Source organism: Diachasmimorpha longicaudata, chromosome 11 (genome assembly GCF_034640455.1).
Source record: "Diachasmimorpha longicaudata isolate KC_UGA_2023 chromosome 11, iyDiaLong2, whole genome shotgun sequence".
Classification (NCBI taxonomy): domain Eukaryota; kingdom Metazoa; phylum Arthropoda; class Insecta; order Hymenoptera; family Braconidae; genus Diachasmimorpha; species Diachasmimorpha longicaudata.
The window spans coordinates 3,812,214-3,830,208 of NC_087235.1; the positions used below are offsets into that span (position 1 = coordinate 3,812,214).

At 39.0% G+C, this 17,995-nt stretch overlaps 7 protein-coding genes across 9 annotated transcripts; 5 read left to right on the plus strand and 2 right to left on the minus strand.

The window, feature by feature from the left end:
* Positions 1–142: 142 nt before the first annotated feature.
* LOC135167371 (OCIA domain-containing protein 1) lies at positions 143–1,745 on the minus strand. Its single transcript, XM_064130497.1, has 5 exons — positions 1,519–1,745; positions 1,147–1,436; positions 839–981; positions 536–662; positions 143–479 (listed from the first exon to the last, which is right to left on the minus strand). Exons 1-5 carry the CDS (start codon positions 1,615–1,617, stop codon positions 374–376), a joined length of 765 nt encoding a protein of 254 aa, XP_063986567.1. The 5' UTR covers positions 1,618–1,745; the 3' UTR covers positions 143–373.
* Positions 1,746–1,823: 78 nt separating this feature from the next.
* LOC135167332 (F-box/WD repeat-containing protein 7) lies at positions 1,824–7,496 on the plus strand. Its single transcript, XM_064130438.1, has 6 exons — positions 1,824–2,438; positions 3,061–3,624; positions 3,831–4,349; positions 4,663–5,070; positions 5,149–5,464; positions 5,767–7,496. The coding sequence occupies exons 2-6, from the start codon at positions 3,091–3,093 to the stop codon at positions 5,931–5,933; spliced, it is 1,944 nt and encodes a 647-aa protein (XP_063986508.1). The 5' UTR covers positions 1,824–2,438; positions 3,061–3,090; the 3' UTR covers positions 5,934–7,496.
* A 154-nt stretch (positions 7,497–7,650) lies between these two features.
* LOC135167378 (DPH4 homolog) lies at positions 7,651–8,110 on the minus strand. Its single transcript, XM_064130509.1, has one exon. The coding sequence runs from the start codon at positions 8,108–8,110 to the stop codon at positions 7,694–7,696; it is 417 nt and encodes a 138-aa protein (XP_063986579.1). The 3' UTR covers positions 7,651–7,693.
* Positions 8,111–8,944: 834 nt separating this feature from the next.
* LOC135167367 (aldo-keto reductase family 1 member B1-like) lies at positions 8,945–10,658 on the plus strand. 2 transcript variants are annotated; one of them, XM_064130490.1, is made up of 5 exons: positions 8,945–9,080; positions 9,283–9,762; positions 9,839–10,045; positions 10,187–10,335; positions 10,410–10,658. In XM_064130490.1, the coding sequence occupies exons 1-5, from the start codon at positions 9,009–9,011 to the stop codon at positions 10,450–10,452; spliced, it is 951 nt and encodes a 316-aa protein (XP_063986560.1). In that variant the 5' UTR covers positions 8,945–9,008; the 3' UTR covers positions 10,453–10,658. The 2 variants fall into 2 exon arrangements, with proteins under 2 accessions (XP_063986560.1, XP_063986561.1); XM_064130491.1 differs by lacking the exon at positions 10,410–10,658 and having other exon boundaries at positions 9,839–10,078; positions 10,187–10,326.
* An 897-nt stretch (positions 10,659–11,555) lies between these two features.
* On the plus strand, positions 11,556–13,971 carry LOC135167365 (aldo-keto reductase family 1 member B1-like). The gene is made up of 6 exons (XM_064130488.1): positions 11,556–11,573; positions 11,774–11,903; positions 12,482–12,961; positions 13,283–13,489; positions 13,579–13,727; positions 13,806–13,971. Exons 2-6 carry the CDS (start codon positions 11,829–11,831, stop codon positions 13,846–13,848), a joined length of 954 nt encoding a protein of 317 aa, XP_063986558.1. The 5' UTR covers positions 11,556–11,573; positions 11,774–11,828; the 3' UTR covers positions 13,849–13,971.
* Positions 13,972–14,081: 110 nt separating this feature from the next.
* LOC135167366 (aldo-keto reductase family 1 member B1-like) lies at positions 14,082–16,080 on the plus strand. The gene is made up of 5 exons (XM_064130489.1): positions 14,082–14,241; positions 14,588–15,067; positions 15,207–15,413; positions 15,511–15,659; positions 15,923–16,080. The coding sequence occupies exons 1-5, from the start codon at positions 14,167–14,169 to the stop codon at positions 15,963–15,965; spliced, it is 954 nt and encodes a 317-aa protein (XP_063986559.1). The 5' UTR covers positions 14,082–14,166; the 3' UTR covers positions 15,966–16,080.
* LOC135167355 (aldo-keto reductase family 1 member B1-like) lies at positions 16,069–17,981 on the plus strand. Of its 2 annotated transcripts, none has more exons than XM_064130471.1 (5): positions 16,069–16,374; positions 16,685–17,164; positions 17,313–17,519; positions 17,613–17,761; positions 17,848–17,981. In XM_064130471.1, exons 1-5 carry the CDS (start codon positions 16,084–16,086, stop codon positions 17,888–17,890), a joined length of 1,170 nt encoding a protein of 389 aa, XP_063986541.1. In that variant the 5' UTR covers positions 16,069–16,083; the 3' UTR covers positions 17,891–17,981. The 2 variants fall into 2 exon arrangements, with proteins under 2 accessions (XP_063986541.1, XP_063986542.1); XM_064130472.1 differs by having other exon boundaries at positions 16,069–16,233.
* The last annotated feature ends 14 nt before the right edge of the window (positions 17,982–17,995 follow it).

The window sequence follows — 17,995 nt, forward strand, 5'->3', positions numbered from 1 at the left end:
ATTAAAATCCTAGCCAGTATTTTGTAATGTTTCAGGGATAACTCATTAAGAATTGAATGAAGTGGCTAATTTTACAGGAAATGTCTCCAAATAATTTCTATTCGGTTTCTGTTGCCTAAAAAATGATTGAACTCCAACAGAATTTTCCAATTATTGATCTTATTTGATTTTTAATTAGAGTTATCTTATATTGACATGCTTAGTACGTGAGGTACGCTAATTTTGTTGAGATAACCACATTTTTAATCATACAGAAATACCACTCATCTTTACAAAATGCTCCAGGGTATATTGACAAGTGTATGGTATTATTCCATAATATACATTTGTACAAAACATACTGAAGCGAAAAAACTACCCCAATTGTCACAATTTAACGAAGGAAGTCGTCACTGGCTGACCGTGGCGGTGGTTCATAATAGCCACCTGAGCTGGGCCTGGACTCTGGAGATTGTGGGCTGCCTCGGCCTCGGGAAGGCCTGTAAAGAGTAACGAATTAATAATTTTATTAGTTTCTTTTAATTAAAATCAGAACCTGGCCATTGACGACTGCTGATTCTCAGCACGATTGTACTGCTCGCGATTTTCACGTCGCAGGTCGTCGAAGGTGACGAAGGCGGACGTCGCTGGGGGTAAAGGTGGATCTAGCGCGTAATGAGCGTCTGAAAAAGTCAATTATTAGTGGCAAAGTTATTCAGAAATATTGATTTGTTAACGTTTAGAGTCTCGAAGTTGAACTGAAGTTAAATTGACAAATGGATAACAAAGACACTTCTGTTCATGATTTGCTAAAAATAAATGGTTTAAACAGTTTTTCATTTTGATTTTGATTTGTTACCTAAATCATTTTGACTCCTCGGTATATCGTCGAATCCATTGGATTGATGAGTATCAAAATCAAGAGAAGATTCCATAGGTACGGATTGAGGGGGCAACATACTGTCGAACCAGGAGCCACTATCCTGAGAAGGAACTTCGATCCTAGAACGTCACACAAACATCATAATTGTCTACAACAACATTGATTAATAACAATTCCAGGAGATCTGTACATAAATATATTATGCCCATTGGTCCCTGTAATTATTCTAGTTATTGAATTTTCAATGAAAGGATTACTCAATAATGAAATTATTGTGGACATACTTCACTTCTGGCTGCTTCCCCTGGGCCGCCAGAATCCTCTCCTTCAAAGTACTCTCAGGCAGAGCTAACAATTTCTCCAGGCAAATTGACCGATAAGACAAGGTCCCAACCAGAAATCCTGCCAACGAGGAACCCAACCACAATATGGGTTTTTTAGGAATTTTTCCAGTTTTCATACAATAGAACACAGTCCCTCCTGTTACCATCCCCATCGGTAAGCCCCTCTGATAGACAGCGTTATGTTGACACTCTTTGAGTATCTTGATCTCTTGAGGAGTCAGTTTTAGATTCTGAGAATGCCAGTGGATATTTTCATATTGTTCATAATTTATACCGAAGAAAAACGTTGAGAAACTGGAGTGAATACTGTACCATTGCTTCGGCTAATTTCTGATTCTCCAGCTCCTCGGTTGTGAGGTGGACATGGCTGTTATAATCTGATGAAAATTCATTGCTCATTGGTCTGTCCATTGTTGAAAGACAATCGCAAAAACACCAAATTAATGTAACTTGTGATTATGCTCCAATAATTAGATGAATAAAGTATTTGTCAAAGAGGTTAGCGAGTCCGGTATTTGACTGACCATTTTTTTACTGTATCAGTGGATGGTAAAGTGGGAGAAAAACACACAGCACCATCTACTGTGGCTCTTCCCCTCCACAGTCTCGTTTTTGTGCTTGGGTGGGTATTTTGTCTCAGTTTTTGGGGTTATCTCTCGATGATGAAAAATAATCTCTGGCAGTGATACGTGCACGAGTGCTGTAGGGCAATTTACCAGACTCTTCATTGGGGAAGGAAACAACCTTGTATATTTCGCATATACAACTGCTCAGGGAGAGAAGTGAACATTTTTTTAAATGTTCATCCCTGCAGAATCACGAGAGTTTGTTATAACCTCGATTATCCAAATTATTTGGAATCCATAGCATCTTCATGTTCCTGAAATCTCCGGAAAGTGGTTTGTCTGTACTCTTGCGAGAGTAACAAGTCCCTCGTTCGTCACCTGCCGTCTCTTTTTTTGTTGAAAAAATTGCACTCGTACCACCCCATCCCCTCTCCCCCCGCCATCGATGTGACACCTTTAACCTCGGGGTGTTCTCTCCAAGCAACCAAGGAACCAACAGGCAATTTTTAGTTCAACTCTCCCCCTCTCGTTGTAAATTTCTCTCGTCATCCATGATATGGAGATTTGATAGTTGCTTTATTCGCGATATCATCGACGGTGGATTCCAGTTTTGGGGATTGAATAAAGAAGAGTGTCTCGAGGACGGCAGGTCTTTCACTCAAACCAGTGCGTATATATTTTATACAATTTCAGTGGCAATGAACAAGTTATCAATTTTTTTTATTGTAAATGTGATTTCATTTAAAATTATTGGACTCTGGCAGTGTGGAGTGCTTAGTGAAGAGGTTAGGTTTCATTAAAATTTGCAAAAACACATATTTGTGCACCAATTTGGACTTTAAACGAAGAGGAAGTAATTTCGTAGTCAAATTTTTCAATCTCGTTTTGACAGTTTCAGACAAATTTTTTTTTTCATAAATTTTTTCACTTTTCTAATTTAATATTAGAAATGGGTCTCTTTGTTATATTTTTTGGCAGTTTTTATGTATTTGACATTTCTCTCAGTTAAATAAGAGTGTAAATATTCTTAGTTCAACGATAAGCTGAAATTTATATTTCTAACATTGATCACATTCTTCTCATTTTTTTTGCAAATTAACCTATCGTATTTGTTCGAATATGTGTTAAATATCCATTATTCATGAGGCCAGATTTTTTGCGAAATTTCTCATAATTACATATTTAATTCTCAATTTGTACTTTATTTTCTTATTTTCAGATATTCAACTATTCAGTGTATATCTGTATTTATTAAACAAAATTGGTCAACAAACAATTTTTTTTTCAGAGAGACCTCAAGGTCTCGCTTTGATCAGGAATGTCCCCGCCCTCCTCATCAACCTCGTCTCTACCATCAGCCAAAGGCATCGAAGCTGATAAACCAGCTAGTGGGAGTCCAAGCCCGGTGGAAAGGCTGGACGATGGCCCAGGGCCGAGCAATGCCGACGAGGAGTCAATTAAAACCGACAACAACGAGTCTGAGGAATTCTCGAATGGACCTTACGAGGGTGAGGATGAAACGAGCGAGGAAGAGAGCGAGGTGAGTGACAATGGGTTGCAGTGTGATGTCGAGTGTGATGATGGTATCATCGACGACTCATCATCCAACTCGGACCTTCAAAGGCCAGTGCTGCAGACCTGTGTGCCCCTCAATGTCGTCCAGCCACTCAGGAAGAGAAAGAGTGAAACTGAATTTGTCAGTTCGCCCTGCAAAAAACTCAATCCTGAGGAGAAGGTGACGTGTCCTTTACTGGGAAAGAAGCTCGATGATAAAGGGAAACACGTGAGATTTGTCATTCCGACCAGGGACAATCCGCCACCTGAAATGAGTGATTGGCTTCTTCAATTCCAGGTTTGTACGATATCTGAGAAACTAGTGCCGAGACGAGGACGAATAGATTTCCTTTTTGTTTAGTATGTTATTTATTTCCATTAATAGAGATGAGTAGGAACTCATGCGACTCAATTTCAAGGAGATTCGATTCAATTCTCGTCACTCAGAAACCTATTTATTTATTTAGACTTTTGAATTAGTAAAAAATTACTTTCTCCCTGCAGAGGTGGTCGAATGCCGAGAGAATGCTAGCCATAGACGAATTAATTGAGAGATGTGAGCCAACGCAAGTTCGACACATGATGCAAGTGATAGAGCCTCAATTTCAACGTGACTTCATATCTCTTCTACCGAAAGAATTGGCTCTTTCAGTTCTTGCATTTCTCGAACCGCGAGATCTCCTTCGAGCAGCACAGACCTGCAGAAACTGGCGATTTCTCGCTGACGATAACCTTCTGTGGAAGGAAAAATGCCTGTCCGCGGGAATTGATGATCTCAGGGATTTGCCACCCACTAAACGTAAGGCATGTCGTACTACTGGCAATTGTGGGTCACCGTGGAAACAGGCCTACATGAGACAGCATAATATCAAAATGAACTGGAGGACGATGCCAATAAGGCCGCCCAAAGTCCTCAAGGGTCACGATGATCATGTCATCACTTGTTTACAATTCTCGGGGAATAGAATAGTTAGTGGATCCGATGATAATACTCTCAAAGTCTGGTCAGCTGTTACTGGAAAGGTAAGTTATTACTCCCAAGTCCAAGGAATGAATATAAAATTAAATCAAATTTCCTCATCCTATTTTGTTATTTACTCACAAGAGTAGATAAAACTTTGACAACAAAAATGCCATGAAAAATTGACTTAAAATTCTAGATTAATTGTTTTTCTCAATATCGTCCTGTCGTCGATAATTGATTTAATCTTTTCCAACACCTGATTCATTAATTGTCAAAATAATTTAATTCATGAATTCTTTATATTTATCAAGTTAGATAAACGGTAATTTTGTCGAATAAAAATTGCAACGAGTGTTTTTTCTTTGATTCCAGTGCCTGAGAACCTTAGTAGGTCACACAGGTGGTGTATGGTCCTCCCAGATGGCCGGTACAACAGTGATAAGTGGCAGTACAGATAGAACGTTAAAAGTATGGAATGCTGAAACTGGTCAATGCATTCATACCCTCTATGGACATACCTCGACAGTGCGTTGTATGCATCTCCATGGTAATAAAGTTGTCAGTGGCAGCAGAGATGCAACACTGAGGGTGTGGCAAGTCGATACTGGCGAGTGTCTTCATGTACTCGTTGGTCATTTGGCAGCTGTGAGATGTGTGCAATATGATGGTAAATTGGTTGTCAGTGGTGCCTACGATTACATGGTTAAGGTGTGGAATCCAGAGCGTGAGGAGTGCCTACACACACTTCAGGGTCATACCAATAGGGTTTATTCACTTCAGGTGAGAAGAACGTTTCTACAAAACACGTATTTTATTTTTTCTTGCCAATTGTTACTAATTTGATGGTAATTGATGCAGTTTGATGGCGTTCACGTGGTGTCTGGTTCCCTGGACACTAGCATAAGGGTATGGGAAGTCGAGACTGGAGCTCTACGACATACTCTTATGGGCCACCAATCTCTCACGTCGGGTATGGAACTTCGTAACAACATTTTAGTATCTGGTAATGCTGATTCCACTGTCAAAGTTTGGGATATTGTCAGTGGACACTGCCTTCAGACATTATCTGGTGCACACAAGCATCAATCTGCCGTTACTTGCCTACAATTCAACAGCCATTTTGTTATTACCTCGTCTGATGATGGGACTGTCAAGTTGTGGGATGTTAAAACTGGTAAGAAATTTTTTTCCTCGAAATTCATGTGCAATTTATTTTCAACTTGATTCTTTTCTATGGCTGAGGGCATATCTACATTTCTTAATGATCTAATTAGTGAATTCTTGCAAATTAATTTTATTGAGATCAATTTAGAGTCTGCTTTGTGGACAATGTGCATGAAGAATTTTTTTTCAGGTTATGTTCGTCTACAAAATAATTTATGACCTCATCATAAATCTTCACTCACTTTGCTTCCCCTCTCATAAAATTTCTCCATAATATTGTCTAATCACCTGCATTATTCGTTTGTCAAACAGGTGAATTTATACGGAATCTCGTAGCTCTAGAAAGTGGAGGTAGCGGTGGTGTTGTCTGGAGAATTCGTGCCAGCGATACTAAACTCGTATGTGCAGTTGGTAGTCGTAATGGTACTGAAGAAACAAAACTACTTGTTCTTGATTTCGATGTCGAAGTCAAATTTTGAGACATGGAAGCATTTAATAATAACAAAAATCCTAAGCAAATGAATAATGGTTCAACGCCACGTCGTGCCTCGGTACGCAGTCACGGTATTTCAAATTTTGTAAATAACAACTTAGGTAGGTGCATTAAGAAAGAAAAAGAACAATCTACTTGTACAATGTTTCATGTATTATTATTATGGTCTGATTTGTGATAAGACTGCACACGAGAGATTCCCTTTTTTTTATGTGAAAAACTAGTGGAGATGTGTGAGAGAAAGATGGAACATTTTTTTCTAGATACATTGGGACAGAGAGTGGGATTAACGTCCACTCGAAGCCCCCCAGAATGAGGTATGAATTGATCAAAACTCTTATGGGAAAATTTAATTAACGAAATCAATGTGAGGCAGCTTATCGATTAATTTACATATTAATCAAATCAATTGAAACTAGTAAAAAAATTCTTTAACTAAATCTATTTACGTTTTTTATAAACGATTTTTTACCAGTGTACTAGACTCAGTTATGCCAAACGATATCTTAATTTCAATATCTTCAGAGAGAGTCTAATTGAATAATTAATTCCTGCCTGGTGGCTCTCGTTCCACATAAATTCAGAGCCACAATCATTAAAATTGACAAGAAAAACATATGAATCTTCTCACGTGGAAAACATAGAGTTACTTCAGTCGTGCTGCGACAAATTAGGCACGTGCATACGTAATTATGGTATTTTTATATACAATTTGCCCCTATCCCCTCTTACCCCCGTGTGCGTGACAGTCGCAATAATTCTTATTCTGGAAATTTGAATGATAGATGAAAAGGAAGGAAAACGAGTGTAATTTGTAATAATAATTAATCAGCGAGCTTCTTTTACAAGAGTAGGGGAAATAAATTGGGACACGCATTTGTTGTTGGTGGGTCAGTGGACTGAATTGTGTGTCGAATGAAAGATCATTGTATATAAGGAAACAATAAGATGAAGAAACTGAACGAAGATGAAGTCGAAATCAGTGACGAATATTCTAATAGAGAGAAGTAATTAAGAATAATTTTCACACTGTAAATGGCCAAGCTGAATCAGCAATCTCTTAATCGATGTCCAATGATCGATTACCTCGTGTTTATTCAGACAAACAATATGAAAAATAATGATTTTTTGAATGGAACATAGGAGTACAGAAAAAAACAGCAAAATTATCGTAATTGAATGGAGAAAAAGTAAAACTGAACATCTCAGTAATTCCACGTGCCAATACTTCAAGTGTTCAAGTCTCCATTTTAATAAATTTAATGTGCAATACACTCACACATACACACCATAAGTTTTTTTAGATACTTTTGTTGGATCGACTGATAGAGGAATTATCATTTACTTCTTTAATAATTTAATTATTTTGTGAATGTGTCGGAGAATGGGGAAATGGATATATTTTGATTAGGTGATTTATTGGCACGTGGTTGTACCCATGATCGCGTTTTATTTGTATATTGCTCAATAGTTTATATTACTATAATGTGTTATCTGTTGTATCATTTTTTATAAGAAATAGAAAATGTTGCTGCATTTTGGCGATGAAGATTTTTTCATTTTCATTCATTTAATTGTCGATTTGGCGATTATTTTGTAGTCAGGACGCCATTAGTTGAATAAATCATTAAATTTTTTTTAGTACCATGAGCGCTGGTGGGAGGTTTATTTCAGTTATCAGGAAAAATTAAGATAAAAAAAAATCGTTTTGTTCTGTTTACTAAATTTATTAAATTACAATCTTTGTCATCTGTCGATTGCTACAAAGAACGTGCACTCCTGGCAGGGAACATAAAGTGTCTCGTCGTCAGCATTGAAGTCATCTTTATTGATGAGGTAATTACTGCCACATCTGCAAGGATAACTCAGAAGATCTTCGTTTTCTGTCTTCAATTCCTCGAAATTAATTCTATCGTGAACCAAAATATTCTCTGACTCCAATTCCAGTTGCCTGCATTCTGCGTCGTATTTTCTCCTCGACTCTGGGTCCGATAAAATTCGCCAGGCCTCTTCGAGGGCTTGAAATTTTTTGCTGTTCGTCGAGCTCTTGTCCGGGTGATAGAGGAGCGCGAGTCTACGATACGCACGTTTTATCTCGTCTTGCGAGGAGTCTTTAGAACATTGAAGAACTTCGTAGAACTTGTAATTATTGCCACATGACATCGTATTTTTTTTTGTTTATGAGTAGCAGCGGTGAGTGACAATCAATGTTTTTTATTCGCATCGATTCATCGTGTCGTCATCTGGAAGGTTGAAGAATAGAAAAAAATAAGTGACTTCTTGCTGACTAACCGTGAAAATAGAATGTGCGTTAATTACTCACGTAATTGTAGGCCTTTTTATGATGTTTTCGCGTATTATCTGAAGTGGGTAGATTTGAGGTTATGTGAGACTGAAATTTTATAAACATGTCGGTTACGCAAAGTCACCTGCATTTATCGCACGCTAATACAACATGAAAATTTTCCTACTAATGATAATTTTTTAATTATAAAGTCGTACGTGATTTTATAATTTATTTGAATTTTTTATACTTAACTTGAGTTCAGTATTCGAGAGTCAGGTATTCGAATCGCATTGGCAGTCGAATAATCAAATAATCTTTAATCTTTAATATTTACTATTATTTGGGATTATTGTAACCGAGACATTACAATACATAAAGAACATACGTATTTAACTCTATCAATAAGAACAAAAAATGGAGGGCAGGATAAAACGAGCGATTTACTAGTCACTACTGTCAGTTTGTTCTCCCGATTCCCAACAGTCCCAGTCAAATTAATTTAAAAAACACATTTATCCGTTGATCACTTTTCAAGCGTCTAAGCATTCACGAAAAAATTATTTAATAAACTGCCCCTAGACATTACAACTGCAGAGAAGCCATCATTACTCCAGTCGTTGAAAATACGAAAATATTCCACTGATATAATCGTTTCGTAATGTCAAAGTGGAGCACCAAGTGATAAGATATTTTCAGCTATTGATTTGCAGGCAGAATTCAACTTGTAATCCCTACCAGTCTTTTTATCGTAATCGTAACGAACACTGCTGAGCAATGTCTCTGGCACCGAAATTGAAATTTTATAACGGATGTGAGATTCCAGTGCTGGGATTAGGTACATGGAAGGTAATGAATCCTACCAGAATTTCATTAATTGTTTAATTATCTTCCCCTGCTAATAATTGAATTAATCAATTAATTCGATCTTACACTACACGTGAGACTGCATTCAAAGTTGTTGACACCATTCAGTCGATTTCCCCAATCAATTAATAACGTAAAAATCCAATAAATTCCCTCAAGTTAATAATTATAATCACAACATCAGTCGAAGCCTGGGGAAGTTGGTCAAGCCGTTAGAGACGCAATAGACATTGGCTATCGTCACCTGGACTGTGCTCTTGCCTACGGAAACGAGAACGAGGTTGGTGAAGCTGTCAGAGAAAAAATATCTGAAGGAGTTGTGAAGCGAGAGGATCTCTTCATCACGTCCAAACTGTTCAACAACTACCACAAGTTGGAGTCCGTGGAGAAGGGGATAAGGAAGACACTGGATAATTTGGGATTGGAGTATCTCGATCTCTATCTCATCCACTGGCCAGTGGCTCACGAGGACGGAAACGAGTTGTTCCCGAAGAATTCCGATGGCTCCATTAAACTGGCGGATATTGACTATCTGGAGACCTGGAGGGGAATGGAGATTATTCATGGAAAAGGACTGGCTAGGAACATTGGCGTCAGCAATTTCAATTCCGAACAGATCAGTAGATTGTTGGAGAATTGCAAAATCAGGCCTCTTATCAATCAGGTACATACAAAGGGGTAAATCCCTAACACAGGAGACAGTCCTAGGACACGGTCATATCTTTGTAATTAATTCGTAGGTGGAATGTCACCCATACCTGACTCAGCAAAAACTATCGAAATTCTGCAAAGATAAGAATATCATCATCACAGCCTACTGTCCACTGGGCTCCCCAGACAGGCCCTGGGCGAAGCCGGAGGACCCGAAATTGCTCGATGACAAGAATCTTCTGAAAATAAGTGAAAAACATAAAAAAACACCCGCTCAAGTGGTCATTCGATACCAGGTGAGGCCTGTGCAAAAAATAAGTAATTGAGTGGTAATTGAATTGTTCAGCATAATTATAATGCTTTCCCGAGCTGATTTGTTAGTCAGTGTGGAGTAACAAAAACAATTAATAGAAGATAAATGAGAATTCCTTCTTCAGATCGATCGGGGACACGTCGTCATCCCCAAGACAGTGACCAAGTCGAGGCTTCTGGAGAACTTCCAGGTGTTTGATTTCAAACTGAGCCCTGAGGATATTTCCTATATTAATTCTCTGGACGTTAATGGGAGGCTCTGCACCCTTGCTGAGTGAGTTTAACGGAGAATTACGCGTCTGAAGATTTATTGAAGAGTGAGTGTAATTATTTCTCTTTGCTTTACAGTCGCAAGGCGAGTCCCTACTATCCATTCCACATCGAGTTCTGAGAACCGGAAACGGGATTGAGAGCCAACGAAGAGACAGTTTTGTTTATACCACTGGGACCATTGTACTTTTATCAATAACATTGAGCATGAAATGCTCCGATTACATAACGGCGATAAAGTATCAGAATGTTTATAATTTGTCTCATGAATTATAAACATTTTCTTCAATAATTGAATGGAATAATAATGATTATTTTATCATCAAAGACGTGTGAACTTTTTATTAACCCAAAGACTAGTCAATAGTGAAAATCGTCATATTCTTTCGTCCCTAGCAGAATTCCGAGAGAATTGCAGGGTTGTAGGATTTCCTATTAATTTTTTTCTCTGTAAGTCGAAGGCGATCAAGTGCAAGTAATGTCTGATGGATAACGTTCATTATCTCTGCAGTGTATCCCAAAGAAATCGTGCCGATCAAAGACTGATTCATAGCAGGAATCTAGTCAGTCTGCACTTGTTACTTTTCAAAAAGAATTCCCCAGATTTATCACCTTCTGATTAGGTCCAATAAATTCAAGCAGGTTAAAAAGACCTTCACATCCTCGACGAGAGGATCTACAAAGACATTCGCCTCGACCTTGTGTGCCTTCGTAGTTCTTCGTCTTATCGAATGATGGAAAGAGCATAAGCTGCGAAATTTATTTCATTGACCTTGGGGGAAATGTGCCTTATAAACGCCTGTTCCGAGGTAAAAAATAGAATTCTAACGGTCGGAATGGAAATGAACGACTCAGTGTGACCTTCAGTGAATTCCATTATTAATAACGTCATTATTCAACTCCTTAGATTGAAAAAAAAATTAAATCGTCTTCTGATATATGAGAGAGAAGTGGGGACTACTGATTCAAGAATAGATTTTTTTTCCGGGATAAAAAAGATACCTCGCCGTTATCACTGAACCAAGTACGAAATTTCTGTACTAGTGTGACTACATATTCGATGCTGATAAATAGCTGAAAACTATAAAGTGTCTCCTCGACAGCAAAAATGGCAAAAAGCCCAGCGATAACCGCCATAACCCGTACAAACGTCGTGTAATAACATGCCATTGTTACAGCGACTTCAAGAGTGATTTCCATCGAATCTATTATGCAAGTAATGTTGCAAGAAGATATGATTTTGTAAGTATTTTTGTATAGAATGGCAATGCATCGTGCACGATTATCAATGGAAACAAATAACATTCATCACGGTAGTCTACTTGGCTGCGTTGGCTTGCGTCGTTGTACGTTCCCCCACTATCGGTGCAGTCTTATTAACGCCGGTAATGCCGGCAACCAGAATATTCCCCTGCCGTAGTCACTTATTTATTTTGCATCAGACAGGATCTGGATTAGCATCGTCGCGAATTTCTCGTCATACGGACATCGACTAAAATGGCACAAATCGGTCCAAACATCAAGTTCAACAACGGCAACGAGGCACCGCAGTTCGGGCTGGGAACGTGGAAGGTAAATTATAAAATACAGATTTATGTAAAATACACGTACTCAGAATCATATTTTTAATAATGTTGCTGTTAATTGCGTAACGAAGCCTTGAGGTTCATGGAGGAAAAAAATGTGATTTGGTCTTTTTTTTTTCTGTAGAATTACGAAAGCCATGAACAGGATTCAGTTGATTTTTTTTGCTAGTTTTTAACGAAAATCAGGGAACATAAGGGAGATGGTGAAAATATTCTCAGGACCTTTTTTGTAGATGTCAATTGGCTCCACAAAAGGGGTCATGGCAAAAAAGTTAATATCTCTCTTGGATTCCGAGATATTCATTGAGAACTGACTAATTCACAACGGACTCGCCCTAATTGGCTGCTGTGGTATTGAATTGTAGCTGCAACTCACAGACATCCTTTCCCTGTTAGCAGCTTGTCTGTGACTTATTTGGCTACTTAACATCATTAAATAAAAATGAGTTCCATGACCGGAGGCTGGGGGACAAGTCCTGCCATTATATACCACTTATTCCAGTTGACAGCTCGTTCAAGCTGGTTTGGACTTGTTAAATGATTAAAGATGTACGAATTTTATAGTCGAAGCCTGGGGAAGTAACAGAGGCTGTTAAGTACGCAATCGAGATTGGCTACCGTCACATCGACGGCGCCTGGGCATATCAAAACGAGAAGGAAGTTGGAGCTGCTTTGAAAGCAAAAATTGACGATGGAACTGTCAAGCGAGAGGAGCTCTTCATCGTCAGCAAGCTCTGGTGCAATTTCCACAAAATTACCAGCGTGGAGAAGGTTCTCAAGAAGACCCTGAGCGACCTGGGCCTGGAGTACCTCGATCTGTACCTCATCCACTGGCCATTTGGTTTCGAGGAGTGTGAGGACTTCTGGCCCACGCACGCCGATGGAACTTTGAGAGTGTCGGACATCGATTACTTGGAGACGTGGGAGGGAATGGAAGGGGTTCTCCAGAAGGGCCTGACGAAGAACATTGGAGTCAGCAATTTTAATTCGGAGCAAATTGAGAGATTGCTGAAGAATTGCAAGGTCAAACCTGTGACCAACCAGGTGAGTTCAGCAATGCACCTCTCGGAAATATCTCTGATCATTCGAAGTCTTGATTAGTATGAGGGGAATGCATCCAGATGACTAACGGGGTTATCCCGAATATTATCGATACGTTATCAGTTGAAAACGTCAATTATGTTTGTATTTAAAAAAAGGGGGCTCGATAATTCCCAAATGCGACGGTGAACCGCGATAAGGCGCGTTATCTCTCACGCGAATTTTTCGAAAATATGTCATAATTTGTATAGTTCCATTTGATATGGCATAAAATTCTACAAAAAAAATTATAATAAAAATGTTGCTATGGATCGGCATTTTTAGGTCGAGGTCCATCCGTATTTGACTCAAAAGGACCTCTCGAAATTCTGTAATGATCGTGGGATTACAATCACTGCGTACAGTCCTCTGGGCTCCCCGGACAGGCCCTGGGCCAAACCCGATGATCCTAAGCTGTTGGACGACGAGAAACTCGTCAATATCAGCAAGAAGTACAACAAAACACCTGCCCAAGTTGTCATTCGTTACCAGGTAATTTTATGATATTCTGCTTGCTCATGAATTCTTAATTTCACGTTGATTAAGTCAATACCATACATTTGTAATTTATCTTTGTCTAGATTGATCGCGGACACCTCGTCATTCCCAAGTCCGTCACAAAGGCTCGAATTCTAGAGAATTCACAAGTTTTTGATTTCAAGCTGAGCCCTGAAGACATTAAGTACATTGATTCATTCGATGTCGGTGGACGCATCTGTCCAATGTCTGAGTAAGAATTTTTTTTCACAGTTATAAATATTGTGCAATGCATTCGTTGCTTAAATGTCGTTCAATTTAAATGTTTCAGAGCTACTAAAAGTCCTTACTGGCCCTTCAACATCCCCTTCTAATCGCAAGAGGAATTTAACTCTTCGGAATAATCATTTATCAATCAACAATTCCTCTTTTATTTAGTTACCCCAAAAAATGTTCATTATCACACCGTTCACAAATAAATGAGCGTAATAAATGCGTGTTGTGATTTTTAATTACCCAATTCCTGCTTCCCATAATCTTCTCATTATCCCTTATGTTGTCCCCCCACTCTGACAATCGTTTAATGCGTATAGGAGGGGACTCGCGATTTATCGTTTATATTGCACTGGTCGGCTTGAAACCCTCAGGTTTTTTCGCACCGCTGGTTAGTACGCGTTGAACTCGTTGATAAAATGCCCCAACTAGGACCCAAAGTCAAGTTCAACAATGGTAACGAGGCACCTCAATTTGGCCTGGGAACATGGAAGGTAAATTTTATTGTATTTAATAGTTTTTTCGTGTTATCATTTGTCACATAACCAAAAACCATCGGAATTTTTAGTAATTAACTACTGCTAAGTGTGAATAAACCACCATGACGATGAGCAAAGAACAAATTCATTCCAGTTAATCTCGAGTGATCGTAAAACTATTCTATTTTTCTGCAAAAAAAGGTAACTTAAATGGGAAAATGAATAAATGTGGATCCAATTTCAATTCATAATCCTCCCCAATTATGACTTGAACTTATCAAGAACTCATCATAACAAGCTAATTATAAACCGCAAGTCATTTCTGTTAATTGGTACTCCCAATTTCTGTAATCTCCCCCAGGCGAAACCCGGCGAGGCAGAGGAGGCTGTGAAGTACGCAATAGAGATTGGGTACCGGCACATCGACTGCTCGCCCACATACGAGAGCGAGAAGGAAATTGGAGCTGCGATAAAAGCGAAAATCGAGGATGGGACAGTCAAGCGAGAGGATCTCTTCATCGTCAGCAAGCTCTGGAGCAATTCTCACCTACCCACCAGCGTGGAGAAGGCCCTTAGGGGGAGTCTGGATGACTTGGGCTTGGAGTACTTGGACCTGTACCTCATTCATTGGCCCTTCGCCTTTGAAGATGGCGATGAACTCTTCCCCAGACATCCCGATGGCAATTATAGATTGACAGATACTGATTATTTGGAGACTTGGAAGGGAATGGAGGAGGTTCTCCAGAAGGGGCTGACGAAGAACATTGGTGTCAGTAATTTCAATTCAGAGCAGCTTGAGAGACTTCTGAAAAATTGCCAGGTTAAGCCTGTGACCAATCAGGTGGGTGGCTGATTAAAATTATGTTTTTTTTTTCTTTAAATTATGATTTTAAAAAATTATTTATATGTGATTATTATGGAAAACTGGAATGAGGAGACGATTCTTCAGACAATGTTCATTTAGTGTTATTTACGTTTAGATCGAAGTCCATCCTTATTTGATCCAAAAGGAGCTATCGAAATTCTGTAGAGATCGTGGGGTGCAAGTGACAGCTTTCTGTCCCCTGGGCTCTCCAGCGAGACCGTGGGCCAAGCCCAATGATCCCAAGCTGCTGGAGGACGAGAAACTTGGGGAGATAGGCAAGAAATACAACAAAACTCCTGCTCAAGTTCTTATCCGTTATCAGGTGATTTTCAGAGGATTTCACTGTGCTACTCATGTATTGCGCAATAGAGTGATAACCCAGCTGAATTGTCTACTCATGCTGCGTTTATCTCTTTCAGCTTGATAGAGGACACCTCGTGATCCCCAAGTCATTCTCGAAGACGCGTCTCCTCGAAAATTCTCAGATTTTTGACTTCCAGTTGACCTCCGAGGATATTGCGTACATCGATACTTTCCACAATGGCTGGCGTATCTGTCCAATGTCTAGGTATGCAATTTTATGACTCATGGAAGAATGTGAGATATTTTCTCACCCATGTCAGTCTCTGTGAATATTGAATAGAATTCTCTAGGAAATTTTATGACTCCTTTCAAGTCCTTTTTCTTTTTTTCTCTTTTCTTCCGTTTAAACAAGGAATTAAAAGTTTCGAAACTTCGAGTGGAATTTCATGTTCGTTTGAAAAAATCTTGACATTGCAAAAGTCCATGGAAAAATCAATACTGATCAATATGTTTTGAATTTTTTTTCAGCGCGACCACGAGCATCTATTGGCCATTTAACATTCCTTACTGATCAGTGAGGAATCCTCAAGAACTGCCACCTGTCAATGCTTCATATTATATTTTGATACTCATCAACCTTATTTCACATTGACTAGAGAAATCAATAAAGATCAAGTAGATATCAAGAGATGTTTATTATCATTGAATTCGTCGAGTGGTTTCCTACATTTTTGCTGCTGTTTCCAGTACCCTTCCCTCTCCCCTTTCCATCGGTATTCAGACAATCGAGAAAAGGTAAATTGAGTGTTATGGTGACGGCTAATCGTCCAGCACTTAGCGTGAGTTTCTTGGTGGTTCATCATTTTAAAATCTTCGTCTCAAAATTTTGCACAATGCCAGTCCCAGCACAAAAATTATCACCAAAAGTTAAGTTTAATAACGGTAATGAAGCTCCTATTCTCGGTCTTGGGACGTATTCAGTAAGTTTTAATTTGAAGAAAAGAATTATAGAGACTATTAATTTCATATCTTTTCATAATATTTAATTGTGGATTCCTCATGTTCAACAGTTACACGAGAATTATTTCGGAATTAATAGGAACTGAAATAGTTTTGCGAATTAGTGATAGTTCAACTTAATTGGATGAAAAAATCGGACCACCTTAATTAATAATTAAACATTAATTATTCCCCCATGTCACTATGTACAAAATTACTTCTTCTCCATTTTACCCAATTGTCGCAATAAAATTAATTCTATGGTGTCTTACTCACTAACAATGACAACAGCCACAGCCAGAGTTAACACCAGAGGCTGTGAAATATGCCATTGACATCGGCTATCGACACCTCGACTGTGCTCCTATATACGGTAATGAGAAGGAAGTTGGCTCTGGGATAAAAGCAAAAATTGAGGACGGAACTGTCCAGCGAGAGGATCTCTTCATCGTCAGCAAACTCTGGTCCAACTCTCACAAAGTCACCAGTGTGGAGAAGGCCCTCAAGAAGAGTCTGGTTTCCCTAGGCTTGGACTACTTGGACCTGTACCTCATACACTGGCCATTTGCTGTCGAGGACGGTGACGATTTCGTCCCCCAGAACCCCGATGGAACTCCGAAGTTATCTGATATTGATTACCTGGAGACCTGGAAGGGAATGGAGGGGGTTCTCCAGAAGGGACTGACGAAAAACATTGGTGTCAGTAATTTTAATTCAGAGCAGATTGAGAGATTGCTGGAGAATTGCCAGATCAAACCTGTGGTCAACCAGGTGAGTTTATCAACACTGTCCTTGATACTCTCCCCGATGATTCAAGGTCATGGGAGGAACATAGCCAGACGATTAACGGAACTAGTTGCTTGGAACGTCATATTTTTTTGATATTTAAAAAATGATGTTTACCACTTGGCTCTTCCAGGTCGAAGTCCATCCGTATTTGAGCCAAAAGGAACTTTCGAAATTCTGTAATGATCGTGGGATTATGATAACTGCATACAGTCCTCTGGGTGCTCCCAATCGATTCTGGGCCAAGCCCGATGATGCCAAGATTCTGGAAGATGATAAACTTGTGGAAATGGGCAAGAAGTACAACAAAACATCTGCCCAAATCGCAATTCGTTATCAGGTGATTTTATGACACTGAAATTGTACTTTGTGTGTCTGATATTCACCTACGACTATTTATTTTTGTATTCACGTAATTTATTTTCTGTGTTAGCTCGATCGAGGACACCTGGCTATTCCCAAATCAGTCACCAAGGCTCGTATTCTGGAGAACTCACAAGTTTTCGATTTCACGTTGAGTTCTAAGGACATAGAGTATATTAATTCTCTGGGTTCCGACGAACGCCTTTGTGAAATGGCTGAGTAAGAATTTTATTGAATTGTTAATTAAAAAAACCGTGATTCATGTATTTTCATGTTTATTCAAAATTTCTTTTTCAAATTTTCAGCTACTCAGGCAGCCCTCATTGGCCATTCAAAATCCCCTACTAATGAATTACCTGGAAAACCGATACGGCGAAGACTCTGGGTTGTTTTTGGCTTCGATAAATTTTATTGGAAATAAACAAAATTATACAAATGACTCTATGTTTTTTA

Excerpts from the sequence above, each read along its gene's own strand:
- LOC135167371 (XM_064130497.1), bottom strand. The coding sequence starts at position 1,617 with ATGGACAGACCAATGAGCAATGAATTTTCATCAGATTATAACAGCCAT. Across the intron at positions 663-838 it reads GAGGAGTCAAAATGATTTAG|ACGCTCATTACGCGCTAGAT; the intron begins GTAACAAATCAA and ends TGACTTTTTCAG. Across the intron at positions 480-535 it reads CAGCAGTCGTCAATGGCCAG|GCCTTCCCGAGGCCGAGGCA; the intron begins GTTCTGATTTTA and ends TACTCTTTACAG.
- LOC135167332 (XM_064130438.1), top strand. The coding sequence starts at position 3,091 with ATGTCCCCGCCCTCCTCATCAACCTCGTCTCTACCATCAGCCAAAGGC. Across the intron at positions 5,071-5,148 it reads ATAGGGTTTATTCACTTCAG|TTTGATGGCGTTCACGTGGT; the intron begins GTGAGAAGAACG and ends TAATTGATGCAG. Across the intron at positions 5,465-5,766 it reads GTTGTGGGATGTTAAAACTG|GTGAATTTATACGGAATCTC; the intron begins GTAAGAAATTTT and ends TTTGTCAAACAG.
- LOC135167378 (XM_064130509.1), bottom strand. The coding sequence starts at position 8,110 with ATGTCATGTGGCAATAATTACAAGTTCTACGAAGTTCTTCAATGTTCT.
- LOC135167367 (XM_064130490.1), top strand. The coding sequence starts at position 9,009 with ATGTCTCTGGCACCGAAATTGAAATTTTATAACGGATGTGAGATTCCA. Across the intron at positions 10,046-10,186 it reads AAGTGGTCATTCGATACCAG|ATCGATCGGGGACACGTCGT; the intron begins GTGAGGCCTGTG and ends TTCCTTCTTCAG. Across the intron at positions 10,336-10,409 it reads AGGCTCTGCACCCTTGCTGA|TCGCAAGGCGAGTCCCTACT; the intron begins GTGAGTTTAACG and ends TTTGCTTTACAG.
- LOC135167365 (XM_064130488.1), top strand. The coding sequence starts at position 11,829 with ATGGCACAAATCGGTCCAAACATCAAGTTCAACAACGGCAACGAGGCA. Across the intron at positions 11,904-12,481 it reads TCGGGCTGGGAACGTGGAAG|TCGAAGCCTGGGGAAGTAAC; the intron begins GTAAATTATAAA and ends CGAATTTTATAG. Across the intron at positions 12,962-13,282 it reads TCAAACCTGTGACCAACCAG|GTCGAGGTCCATCCGTATTT; the intron begins GTGAGTTCAGCA and ends CGGCATTTTTAG.
- LOC135167366 (XM_064130489.1), top strand. The coding sequence starts at position 14,167 with ATGCCCCAACTAGGACCCAAAGTCAAGTTCAACAATGGTAACGAGGCA. Across the intron at positions 15,068-15,206 it reads TTAAGCCTGTGACCAATCAG|ATCGAAGTCCATCCTTATTT; the intron begins GTGGGTGGCTGA and ends ATTTACGTTTAG. Across the intron at positions 15,414-15,510 it reads AAGTTCTTATCCGTTATCAG|CTTGATAGAGGACACCTCGT; the intron begins GTGATTTTCAGA and ends TATCTCTTTCAG.
- LOC135167355 (XM_064130471.1), top strand. The coding sequence starts at position 16,084 with ATGTTTATTATCATTGAATTCGTCGAGTGGTTTCCTACATTTTTGCTG. Across the intron at positions 17,520-17,612 it reads AAATCGCAATTCGTTATCAG|CTCGATCGAGGACACCTGGC; the intron begins GTGATTTTATGA and ends TTTCTGTGTTAG. Across the intron at positions 17,762-17,847 it reads CGCCTTTGTGAAATGGCTGA|CTACTCAGGCAGCCCTCATT; the intron begins GTAAGAATTTTA and ends TCAAATTTTCAG.